The 13503-nt window shown below is 42.2% G+C and overlaps 1 protein-coding gene across 11 annotated transcripts in view; it reads left to right on the forward strand.

Moving 5' to 3' along the window:
- The window catches only part of KPNA4 (karyopherin subunit alpha 4), a 102306-nt gene extending 90214 nt beyond the window's left edge, over positions 1 to 12092 (forward strand). For all 11 annotated transcript variants that reach the window (XM_039488674.1, XM_039488669.1, XM_039488666.1 and 8 more), the window contains 2 exons: positions 9029 to 9123; positions 10181 to 12092. In XM_039488674.1, the coding sequence (XP_039344608.1) occupies positions 9029 to 9123; positions 10181 to 10279 (194 nt within the window). In that variant the 3' untranslated portion in view covers positions 10280 to 12092. The remainder of the gene's footprint in view (positions 1 to 9028; positions 9124 to 10180) is intronic.
- Positions 12093 to 13503: the final 1411 nt, after the last annotated feature.

Here is a 13503-nt window from a genome sequence, read left to right on the forward strand (position 1 = left end):
AAGTGGATTAAACTAAACAGGAACAAATGTATTCCAGAGTAAATATACACACATGCAGCTAATCAGGAACAATTCCATGGGTAGACAAGCCTATATATATTTTATTTATATATATCTATATCTATCTATCTATCTATATCTCCTATGGGGATGTGGTAGCTACAAGAGGAAGAAACTGCCTTTTGCCACTCAGTAGATAAAATGGCCAAAAATGTTGCTAATGCAGAGTTAAGCTGCCCAGTGGGAGCTCATGTCCTTGCAGAACGTTTAGTTCAGCAAACTTCAGAAAACCAGTAAATATAGAGTTATGATACATGCTCATATAACTTCAACTCTGGTCCCCTGGAGCTGGGAATAGCCACTGGGATTTAGCTGCATACTCTGCAGCTGCATTCAGTTTGTGAGTTGTAGCTGTGTTGACTGGTGTAACAGTGGAGGCAATACGTGAGACAGGTTGGAAAGGGTATGTTTGAGCTGAGGAGATGGGGATTAGTTTGAGAAGCCTCACAGAGCGGTGATTGTCATATGAGATCAAAGTTTGCACTCACCTTATGTATGAGTAATGGAAAGGGGAGAATATGAACCCTGAGGAACTAGCTGCATCATTTTATTTCAAAATTGTGATAGGTTGTCTTAGGGTACATCTATCCTGGAAAATAAAGACCTGAGGCATGGCTGCAGCTGGCCCAGGTCAGCTGACTCAGGCTTGGGCTGCAGGGGCTAAAAGGGCCTTGTTAGCCTGTATCCGCAAAAAAACCAGGAGTACTTGTGGCACCTTAGAGACTAACAAACATCCAGAGAACATGATCTCCTTAATATATGTTCCATTCTGTGCATCCGATGAAGTGGGCTGTAGCCCATGAAAACTTATACTCAAATAAATGTGTTAGTCTCTAAGGTGCCACAGGTACTCCTGTTCTTTTAGTGTAGATTTTCAGGCTCAGGGACCCTCCCCACTTGTGGAGTCCAAGGGCTCGGGCTCCAGGTTAAGCCCAAACATCTACACAGAAATTTTACAGCCCTGCAAACCTAAGTCCGTGACTCAGGCCAACCACAGGTGTTTGTTTACTTTGTAGATGTACCATTTAGTAGCAAGGCGCTAGGGGGTGGGGAGAATCTTGACACAGGAATTATCAGCAGTTATGTGGGTTATGAGAGCAGTCTGTGGGTTTACTGATGGGTAAGGACAAGTATAAATTTAGATGTGAAATTTAACAGCCACTTTACACTTACTCACAGGATACAAGTGTGGTACTCTGTCAGGAGTATAGGCTAAGTATTTTACTATAGGGCAGGGTGGGTAGCTCCTTTCCCACAGAGTGAAAAGGCAGAGTGCAAATATGTTATGGGTGTTTTGGGGGCATCACTTTAAGAGGGATAGTTAAGGTTCGCCCCCCGCGTAACCTTAACACCGTTTTTTTTGGCTTTTTGAAGTTTGGGTTCTTTGAGTAATTGTCATATCCATTGTAAGTGTGTGTGCGCCCTGTGCACAGATGTCAGTTGTTGTTGTTTTTCCCCTCTGTAGTATCTATTAGGGTGGCTTGAGTGCCCTCTGCTGCATTCCATTGCGTGATGGTATAAGAGAGCAGAGCTGTCCCCATCCCTATCCAGTCTCATCTTACCACCAGTGATGGTTGGTGCAAATGCAGACTTGATTAATTCAAGTACTTCTCTCATTCTTCTTTGCGTATAGTTAGGTATAGTAAGTTTGTCAGTTTTTGATGGTTTTACAGCTAGGTTTCCATTTTTGGTCTCTTGACCCTTTGTACTCTTTCAGTATTGGTACTGGAATGATACCTTGCTCACCGAGGTTTAAGTCCTGCAAGACTTGTGCAAATCCTGTTCCAGTCAGTGACCTGCATCTGTCCTGCCTGAAATGCTTAGGAGAATCCCACACCAGTGACACGTGTCTCATCTGTAAAAGTTTCAAACCCCACTCAAAAAGAGATAGGGAGGCATGGCTTAAGTTCTTGCTTATGGAAGCAGCACTTCAGTCTCCACCAGAGAGGGTCACAGGAGTCAAGTGCCCCAAGTACTTCATCTTCATTACGGAGTACCCCAACAGATGTCTGCAGTTCCTCAGTCCCATTCCCCTGTACCAAAAAAAAAGACTCAGACCTTTTTCAGGTTCCACCTCTTCTGCGTTGGTACTGAAGCAAGACCAAAGCAGAAACTCCACAAAGCATTTGGGAGTGAGGCCACCCTTGGAAAGCTCATCACCTCCCAAGGGAATCTCACTGCCTCCGGAGTCTGTGCCATGTCTGTCAAGGCCATTCCTTGAAGGACACTTGCAGACTCGGCATGCGATGCCAATCCCAATCCCAATCACCCTGGCAGCGCATGCAGCTGCAAAAGACTTCCTTAGCCTCTTAGTACTGGTATCGCTGACTGCAGAACGCTTGCAGCTGGTGCCAATGCCTGCAGCTTATACCTCACCACACCTAGATCCTGCGGTACCATTACTCAAACCTCCGTCTTGTTGAGAGGAGAGTCTCCTATGATTTCTGCAGTACTGCTATCACCGGGCTCAGGCTGTCTCTCATCAGTCCCATCTGCATCAACCCCTAGTTTGTCTCAGGCATTTGACTCTTCCTCAGACTCAGAAATTAAGTCCTCTCTGTCTTGTCCAGGACACAGCACATCTCCCCATCAGAGTCTTGGGACCATGGGCTATTCAGCAAACACTGCATTGGGTCCAGGTTCATATAAATGGCCATTCTGGTCACTGTGGAGCCTTCCCCTCCAGCCAGGTCCTCCCCTCAACATTGTCGGACATAGTCATGGAAGGTGCACTAGAGACACCAACACAGAGAGCACCATCCCTTGGTACCAAGAATAGTTCCAGGCAGCCTCTCCACCACAAGTTATGGACCTGCCAGCATCTTGGATGAGATGGGCTCAGCCTGTCTAGTCACCTCTTCCAAATGGACATTTTGATGGGATATTTGAGGACAGTGTACTAGCTACCTTAGTTCTGTCTGTTCCCCATCTTTTATTTACCCATCACTTACCTCACTTCCTAAGTGCTTGGTCCCACAGAATGTCAGGTTGGTGGGTCTTAAGCATGGTGGAATGGGGGTGTATCATCCAGTTTTTCTACCCTTCCCCTGTTCCTCTTCAGGAATCGCTCTCTCATGAAATTGCCCTTCAGCAGGAGGTCCAGTCTCTTCTTCAGGCAGGGTCCACAGAGGACGTTCCATTGTCCCTCAAGAGACAAGACTTCTATTTCCTCCACTTCCTGATCCCCAGAGCAAAAGAGGGTTTCAGGCCTATTTTAGATCTAAGAGAGCTGAACACATTCCTTAAGAAAATAAAATTCTACATGGTTACCCTAGCTTCAGTTATTCCTTCTCTGGAATATGGGGTGTAGTATGCCACCCTCAATTTAAAGGAAGCATATTTCCATGTCACAACATGACAAGACCATCAGAAGTTTCTCAGATTTGTGATTAAAGGTTTTCATTATCGGTTCATGGCGTTCCCATTCGGTCTGTCAGCTGGTCTTCTGGTGTCCACAAAGTGCAGAGCCCAACTTTGAAAATTAGGTGTTCATGTGTTCCTGTACCTGGACGACTGGTTGAACAGATTGGTCTGTCCAGCATATCCACTGTCCTGCCCATGTTTAACTCTCTGAGGTTCCTAGTAAATCAATCCTGAAACTGGTGCAGATAATGGAGTTCACTGGAGCAGTCTGAGTCTATGGCCACATTAGAGAACTTACAGCTACACTGCAGCTGCACCATTGTAAGCTCTCTAGTGGAGCTGCTCTCCCACCACCATAGTGCTGTCCACACCAGCACTTAGGTTGATGTAACTTATGTTGCCCAGGGGGTGGCTTATTCACACCCCTGAGCAACTTAAGTTATACCGACATAAGTGGTGGTGTAGACATAGCCTTAGACCTCACAAATGCCAAAGCCTTTCCACCACAAGCCCCATTTGAAATCTTACAGGACATAGTGCTCCGAATAAAAGCATACCCTCTCAACACTACACAGCTGCCTGAGTCTCCTGGGTCATATGGCAGCATGCACCTATGTAGTTCAGTATGCCAGGCTATGCCTCAGGCCTGGTCTACACTGGGGGGGGGGTTGGGGGGGTCGATCTAAGGTACGCAACTTCAGCTACGTGAATAGCGTAGCTGAAGTTGAAGTACCTTAGCTCAAATTACTTACCTGTCCTCACGTGGGATCGACGTCCGCGGCTCCCCCGTCGACTCCGCTACCGCCACTCGCTCCGGTGGAGTTCCGGAGTCGACGGGAGCGCGTTCGGGGTTCGATATATTGCGTCTAGATGAGACGCGATATATCGAACTCCGAGAAATCTATTGCTACCCGCCGATCCGGCGGGTAGTGAAGACGTACCCTCAGAAAGCTGCAGGCATGGCTAGAAACAATATTTACTCCAAGTTGTCCCCATTTGGATAAAATGGATCAGGTGTCAAAGTTAGTTTTGATATCTCTAGATTGGTGGATGGTCCCTCTGAAAACTTGTGCGGGAGTTCCTTTTCTCTGCCCACTACCAACCCTCACGCTAGTCAGACACACATCTTCTCTGGGTTGGGGAACTCGTATAGAATCCCCACAGATGCAGGGCCTTTGGTCGCTTCAAGATGTAGAGTCTCACATAAGTGTCAGGGAGTTAAGAGCGGTACGTCAGCCTGTTTGGCTTTCTTCCCCCACGTAGTGGGAAAGAATCTATTGATTCTGAGACAATTCAGCGACCCTGTTTTTTACATAAACAAACTAGGACTGGCATGGTCAAACCAACTCTGCAAGGAGGCAGTCTGCCGCTGGGATTTCTGTATAACACACTCAGTTCATCTCAAAGTAGCTTACCTTTCGGGGAAACAGAACGTGGTAGCAGATCCTTCTCTCATCAGCGTAACCGGTCATTACATCCAGAGATAACCAAGTCCATCTTCCATCTGTGGGGAACTCCCCAAATGGATCTGTTTGCAACAAGAACAAACAGAAAATGCCCTCAGCTCTGTTCCTGGAGAGGGCTCAGCCAAGGCTCACTGACAATGCCTTTCTCCTATCCTGGAAGAATTTCCTTCCATACACCTTCCCTTCAGTTCCTTTACTGCCCAGAATAGTATTCAAAATAAAACAAGACAATGCTCACCTCATTCTTATAGCACCGGCATGGCCTCGTCATCACTGATACTTGACTTCTCCTCCAACCCTCCCATTAGATCTAGACTTAATCCCAGGGGACCACAGACATCTGCTCCATCTGAACCTCCAAGCTCTCCATCTAGCAGTGTGGCGGCTTCATGGCTGAAGCTTTTTGAAAAATCCTGCTCGAAGGATTACCAAAATGTGTTTCTGAATACCAGAAACCTCTTGACTAGAAACACTTACCTGGCTAAGTGGAAGCACTTCTCCATTTGGTATTGTAGGAAAGCTGCATCTCCAAAGCGAGCACCCTGGACCTCATACTAGACCATTTTCTAGATCTGAAAAAGAGTTTGGCTGTTAACTCTATAAGGGTGCATTTGGCAGCTATTTCGGCCTTCCACGTCTAGATGGATAACAGATCCTGTATGTTCAGACATGTTCCTTTCATCTGCAACGCAGCTTCCTCCTGAGAAGGAACACTTCTCATGATGTTGTTTCATTTGAGTAACCAGGCCTTGCATTTCTTAGTTGCACGGGTTGCATTTTACATGCATGCCTGTCTTACCCACAGGTAGAGGAACTTCATTAAAATATTCCTAAACTGGGTCTCTTTTTTATGGCCTGTTGCCATGATAGGTTTTCCCTTCTAGTGAGAGAACGGTATGGTAGATCTCAAATCAATGAAGGCTACACTCAGAAAGACCTCAAGACTTCTGGAATATGCTGCTCAAACAGTTTCACTTTTGTTTCTGCTGCCTGCCCCTCCCTTCTCAGATTTATCTCTAGACTACTTCTCCTTGTCTAGCTCTATGCCGCCCCCAACAATCTTCTATTCATTGAACTTTTTGAAACTTTGCACTTTTAGAGAGAGGTAAGGGATTGACTGTGTGATTTAAAAACATTTTTGCTGTTAACAAGCTTGTTATCTCTGGAGACACAAATCCACAGTTTGAGAACTGCAAAACTAAGCATCTCTGATGGTATCTTCTAGACTAAGCACTGAGTCCCATTGGGTAGATAGAAAGATTAACCTAAATAATCTATACAGAAGTCCCTATAAGATTGGGTCCCTAATCCATGAACTATTGGAATTCATTTACAAAACTTTTCTTAAACATTACATTAATATATTGTCTCCTACTATAGAATTAGAATTTATAATCCCTATTCCATGATGAGATAACTTTGAGCTATAATGTTTCTTAATAATGTGCCTTTAGATAGGTTTTTCCCTAAAAAAAAGCATTTTATCAAAAAAAAAATCTGATTTTTTTTCTAAATCATTGATTTTTATCCACCCTGCCTGAAGGAGATAAATATAGCCTGAAAAATGAGATGTGTGAACTGCTCCATTATGTCAATGAGTGTTCTCATCCCTCCCTTCACAGTCCAGGAGAGTTTCTGCTGTTGGTCAAGCATGCTCATTCTCATCTCCTCACACCAGTGTCAGTAGTGTGTTCTTGGTACATACTTCAAACATATCTTTTCTAAACTCCCCACACGGGCAGAGCTTCCTCAGATACTGGCTCAGATGGGGTGGCGCTAGGGAGTAGGGCAGGACCCTCCCCCCCCCCCAAGATCCCAGCTCACGTTGTGGTGGAAGGGAGAGGGGCTCAGATCCCACCCCTGAAAGATAAGCTCCCTCCAGAAGCTGGGGCACATGAGGGGATCAGACCCCCATAGATGGGCAGGAATCCCCCAGATCCTGGTGCACATAAAGGGAGGCAGAGAGTGGAGCTCAGACCCCTCCAGAGAGGCATGGGCATCCATCCCAGCTCACCAGGTGGGTCAGGGAGAATGTCTCAGATCCCCTAGACAGGCAAGAGGCCCCAGATCCTGGCACACATGGTGGGATAAGGATCTGAGCCCCTCTCACTATGCACACGTACACTGAAGGGGTGAATGTAGGGCCCTGTCTCTGTTCTCCCCCAGCTCCCTGCCACTTATCCTCATGTGTCCCTCACCTGATCCTTCAACCCCTCTAACATCCCCTATGTCCATTTATCCCTGCCCCTTGATGCAGTCTCAAAACCCTCACTCCTCTTTCACTCCCCGTTGCACCATCCCTAAAATGCCCTTCTCCTGCAGGCAACTGTTCACATGTCTAATTTTTTAATAAAAATACTTTGATTACATTCCTTCAAAATAAACAAAAATATGCCAGCCAACCTTTTCCCAATTTCTGCCCAAGGTGGGACTTGAATTGAGGTTGGCTGAGTTGGTCAGATTTGAAGAACTACTACTACTTATCCCCTTAAGCCATCTAGCTGGTCTAAAATTTTGAGGTCTAACAGTCTTGTTAACTTATCTGGCTGCACTTGCTCACTATAATTAAGGCTACATTTTAGTCACAGGTATTTTTAGTAAAAGTCATGGGCAGTAAACATAAATTCACAGCCTGTGACCTGTCCATGACTTTTACTATATACCCCTGACTAAAACTTGGGGAGGAGGGGCAGCCCGGGGGGGCACCGCAGGTGCTCAGGGGAGGGCACCCTGGGTGCTGGGAGAGGGCGCTGCAGATGCTCGGGGGGGAGGGTTGGTGGGGCTGGGGCAGGCTCCCTACCTGGCTCCTGAGCTCCACATGCTGCCTCCACTCTGCCCCAAGCCCTGTTTCTGCAGCTCCCATTGGCTGGGAACCACTGCCAATGGAGCTGCGGGGGTGGTGCCTGCTGGCAGAGGCAGCACATGGAGCTAGGAGCTGAGGGAAGGAAGTTGCTGTAGCCCTTACAGGGAGCCCGTCCTAGGTAAGCACTGCCCTGCACCTGAGGGCCCCCCCCACACGCACACCCAAACTCTTGCTGCTCAGGGGGCAAAGAGGAGGGGCGAGATTGCTCCAGCAGCAGCCAGTGCGCCTGGCCCAGGGACTCCCTGAGCTGCTTAGATGGCCTGTGGGCCAGGCACACCAGCCGCTGCAGAGGCCATAGAAAGTCATGGAATCTGTGACAAACAAGGAGCCTTAACTATAGTCCATTAGGTACATGAATAGATCCTGAAGAAGAGCTCTGTGGAGCTCACAAGATTTTCTCTTTCACCAACAGAAGTTGGTCCAATAAAAGGTATTACCTCACCCACCATGTCTCTCTCTCTCGTACTTAACCTTGGAATTTGGTTTTGTTATGGATTTACTGACTTTAATTATGAATATTTCATAGCACTAAAGAGAAAGATTCAACTATCTACTAAAAGCGTTAAAAAACTTCAATTTTATCTTAATACCAGAACACACACAACCCTTTTGACTGTTTCCTATGACTTCTGTGTAGTTATACCTTAAAGCCAATTGTCCCGTCAGGATTCCCAATAAAGCAGGGTGCACACTACAGAGCTGATTATCTTCCATGTAGATTAATATCATGAAATGTAATTGGAAAATATTGTGACCAGTTCATCCCAGCGACTCTGATTTTAAAAGATTTCCTTATTCGCACTGGTATTTGAGGTGCCTTTGTAGCTAAGATGAACAAAATGAAGTGTGAGTACGATCTGTTGAACCTAAATCATTTTGCAGACTTTTCCCATGATATTTTTAAATAATAAAAAAAAAGTATTTAATAATTCACAGTATAGCACCATTAATTTAGAACTTGTATTATCATAATGTGTCTGGAGCAGGTTGTGCTTGGCTGTCAGGTATAATACAGCAGAACCCTGTTTATCCAATCTAATTGGGACCAGAGCTGATCATCAAAAATCCAGAGAATGATCATCAAAATCCAGAGCTGATCATCAAAAATCCAGAGAATGGGAAAGTGTGATGGTGCAGCTGTATCTAGTGGCCACAAGAGAGATCGCCCACTTCTGGCCCTGGAGTCCTGTTCAGTTAACGTGAAGAGCCTAATAGAGGGTCAGATAAATGAGATTTTATTATATTTTAATGCTTGATTTAATTCCATCCCTTAAAGGGCTGGAGAAAATTGAACAGCTACAAAATCATGAAAATGAAGACATCTACAAACTGGCTTATGAGATCATTGATCAATTCTTCTCTTCAGATGATGTAAGTATATAGTAGCAGTGAAATCTTATTCTGCTTTCAGTCATTTAATCTTTGCTTACAAACATGGTTAAGGAGATAATTACAACAGTTCTTAAATCTGTGAGCATTATAGCATTATTTGTGGTTGTCTCTGAGTAACATAATGTCAGGTTATGCAGTTTTATTATTCTGCTACCAAAGAACATATTCCCAAAGCTGCAGTATTCTCTCAGGTGATACAAATAAATGATTCATGCTCTAAAACAAAACATCTTACTGAAATTATCATCTTTTCTGTCTTTATCAATAAAATAGAGTAAAAAGACATTAATGTTGACAGCAAGAAAAACAATTGGTAGCACCAAATTAGCAGGCTCGATAACTTCAAAAATCCCTATTTAACTTTATTTGGCAGCCATTTAAAAAGTGAAATCACAGGCTAGAATTAGAGAGTATAGTATATGAAATGTCTAATACTCACCTAATAAAACAAAAACCAGTACATGAACACTATTTAATCCAGATTCATTTGGACATCCAAATAATACTAACTTAAACACACACATGCTAAAACAATGTTATAACGTCAAAAATACCAGACATTGCTGGGTAGTTCAGTCAGTTTGAGAATAGTCTGGTGGTGGTCTCATTTTAGAAGTATTCAAGTATGTGCTGCCGTCCGTGCTGTAATGTCCACATTACTATTTTTAGTGTGCTAACTGAAGCAGAACTAGCACGTCTATCTACCCAGGGTGCCCCCTCAATTTCGATTCTTCTTCTCTTGTCTAAATAGTGTTGTTACACCCTCTCTGTCATTAAGTTTGTAATTCATATTTGAATTCATAAAGTGCTTCAGGGTGATTCAGGGTGAAAGGTATGTAAATATAGTATTGCTGATTGTGGATCATATGGTGTCAGACTACTACAAATAGGCGAAATCAGCATCTATAGTTTAGCTTTATCTATTTAAAAAATTCATCTAGTTTGACAAGCATTAGAATCATTCTATGATGTAAAACTTGTTTCAACTAGTATTTGTCTTATCTGTACCCATTCAAAGTACTTTATTTTTTTATAGATTGATGAAGATCCTAGCCTTGTTCCAGAGGCAATACAAGGTGGAACATTTGGTTTCAATTCATCTGCCAATGTACCAGCAGAAGGGTTCCAGTTTTAGAGTGATATTTTGGCGGTTAGGTACAATGCAGCACTGAATAAAAAATGGTTTGACCCATCAATCTTGGCTCATGGGATCCGCTGCTGCATTAAATCGGGAAAGAAAATGTGAAGATTTCATTTGGAATCACAGAAAAGCCCAAATGAAGTCAAGATGGCGAGTGGGTGCGAGTGAGAATGAGTGGCAAAATGTAATGAAAAACTTCACTGAATGCTTATTTAGATTGTTCAAAGAAAAAGGGCTACAGTCAAAGATCTTCAGTGCCTGAGAAGGAACAATGACTTACTAGAGCAATTGGGGGGGAAAATGCAGTACTATTATCATCAAGCTTTGTAAGCATAAAAGAGAATAGGATGCCCATATAAGTCCAAGGAGATTGAGCCCAGGCCTTGCTATGAAGCACCGTGTGAATGGACAACATTGAATGAATGTCTGGACTCAGCTGTGGAGCCAGACTCATGTTTCAAACCTGGGGCTCTTCACTCATGAAGCAGACTCCTAGTCCTGGAGTGGCGTGTGTACGAGAGTATGGTTGTGATGCTGTATGTGAACGCATGCAAGCTTGATTCGCCTTCAGGGGGCTGATAATAAACCTAGCAAATTATCAAAATGAGTTCATAAGTGTTAACTTACACTGGACACACAAATAAAGACCGGTTTAGCAGCAGACTCTGGTTTACTCCTGCAGCCTGTTTTATTTTCTTTTTTCCCTGTTTCTTTTAGTTATTTTTAATTTCTTTCCTGTATGGCTTATTAGTTGCTTGTAAAGTCAGAATTTTCAGGAAGGCTTCCCTGTGCATTTGCACCAGATGAATGTTTGATGTTATGAAAAGCTTTCCATATCATCAAAACAAATTTGTGTAGATTTTTGCATGAAAAAACATACATTTCCCTCCAAATAGACTGTTGCAGTACATAAGTTGCCATAATAGTAGAAAACAGTAAAATGTGGTAATAAATTCATCATCCTTTTCATTTTCAAAGATAACATAATGATCTCTTTGCATGTGGTAATCTACAGCATAGCTCATTTTTAGATTTTGTTGAGTCCTGTAACCAAATGTTTCCTTTGTGGTAGAATACCGTGCTGTTCAATGTTACTTGTTTTCAAACTTTGTTTTCTATGAAAATGATATGGAAACTTCTAAAAATGAAATTTGGTGCATATGTACTGCTGAATAAAGACTGAAGAAGGTGTGTGAATAGATGTACAAATCCAAGTCCTGGTTTGAACACCTTTAATAATATGCCTAATCTGTCCAATTGTTTTAGACTCTTTTTATCTTAGATGTAGGCAGCCATGAACAATCTATTTTGAGCCACTTTAGAGAGAAAACTTTGTATTTTTAAAACTTGCATAAAAAACATGCAAGTGTTTTTATAATTGGAGTAATGCCTCAGTTTTGAGGTTCTGCACACTAAATTAAAGGTGACATTACAAATTTATACAAAAAGGAGAACTCTTTATAAGGTGGCTCATTGTAGGAAATGCTGTGCCTTCCCCTTTGAGCACAAGTGTTGCATGAACAACAGTTTGCTATAATAAAACATACCAGATTAGTCACCATTAGCATCTATATCTACCTTGTGTTTTAAAATCAACTGGCAATTCTGAAACACTGTAGAATGGATAAAGATTATTTTGTGATCATAACTCTTTGTTGGACTAGAGTATTTTTACAGCATTCCTTGTCATCAGAAACATGGTTAAAGTTTAAAACTAGAAGCAGCAGAAAACTAGCTTGTGAAATTTATCTAAGTAGAGTGCAGGCTAGGCTGTCTTGGGGAAATAAACGTTAAACCTTTAAAACAGTGTTGTATTATTTTGGTGTGTGTCTTTTTGTATAAATTCAGATTGTAGTGAAGAAGTTAAAAAGCATTTGTGTACACAAGCAGGCAAAAAATGGTTGGTTTAACAAAATGTTCATATTAACTGTTACTTCCGTACCCTTTTAACCCTTTAATGTGTTTCAGACATACCTTTCAACCTGCCAAAGGCCCAAATATGAGATGCAATGTGAGAGACAGACCCAAAGAGAAGAATATGAACTGTTACTCATGTAGGGAATTTAAAAATGTAAATAGCTTTCTACAACTTCACCCCCCTGTTTCTTGATATCTAATAATAATATGCAATAATAAGTGAGAAGACACAGTTTGTATAGAACATAAATAGGTTCGGGACTAAAATGAGTGATGCTTGAAATGAGGGACATTTCAGAGGAAGTTATAGCTTCAGCACCAACATAAGATGTTTTGCTAACATTGAGCAGAATTGCATCTTAAGCAATTATACTGCACCTATATTATCTCTTTTTACTTCCCCAAAAAACACAATTTGACTTGTGAGTTTTCATACAGTCCTTTTCACAAGTAGCTCTAAAATCCTTTACAAAGTAAGGGAAGGCACGCATCCTTATAGTTTTACAGATGGGGAAACTGAGGTATAGAATGACTTACCTAATCTCACGCCATGTTGGTAGCAGAACTGCGAGTAGAATCCAGGTTTCCTGACTTGAAGACTTGTCCCCTATTCATTGGACAGTGTGCCTCCTTGGTTTAGTGTTGCAGGTTCAGCATGGTTGCCGTATCTTTTACCTGTAGAGGCATCTTCATTTACTGCCTCTATTCTATTGAAAAATCCCAGTATAATGATAAAGCACCTAAATGAGTTCAGATCATAATGGTGGGACTTGGATTAAATCTCTTCACATTTTTTATTTATTTTTTTTAAAGCTTTTGTATTCCTAATTGTTGAGCTTATACAGTGTAGCGATTTTTGGTAAAGAAAGCAAAAACTAAACTTAATTATAAGGACTGCTGAATTACAGAGGACTACATTTTCAAAAGTGAGTTTCTATTTATTTTTGTGCCTGGCTTTCAGAAGAAATTACTGACTTTTCATACCAGTTAATATTTTTGTAGATCTTGCATGCAATATTTTTATTATAAAACTTAAATCTAAAATTGTCGACCTATTAGAATGTCCATGCAGTTTAATAGATTTATTTACCATCTAAAAATCAATTGTATATTAACTGCTCTTACAAGCTTATTTTCTAACAGGTTAAATTTGTATCGATTACTGTACTTTCTAGACTGCTGAAAACATCGGCCATGAACCGATTAAGTAGTTAAGCTCCAGGAAAATGTACTTTTAAGTTACAATATTCACCTTTATGCCCCTGGAGCAAAATATGTTCTAACTAGTACATTAGAGAATA

Source organism: Mauremys reevesii, linkage group 9, assembly GCF_016161935.1.
Source record: "Mauremys reevesii isolate NIE-2019 linkage group 9, ASM1616193v1, whole genome shotgun sequence".
In the NCBI taxonomy this organism is placed as follows: domain Eukaryota; kingdom Metazoa; phylum Chordata; order Testudines; family Geoemydidae; genus Mauremys; species Mauremys reevesii.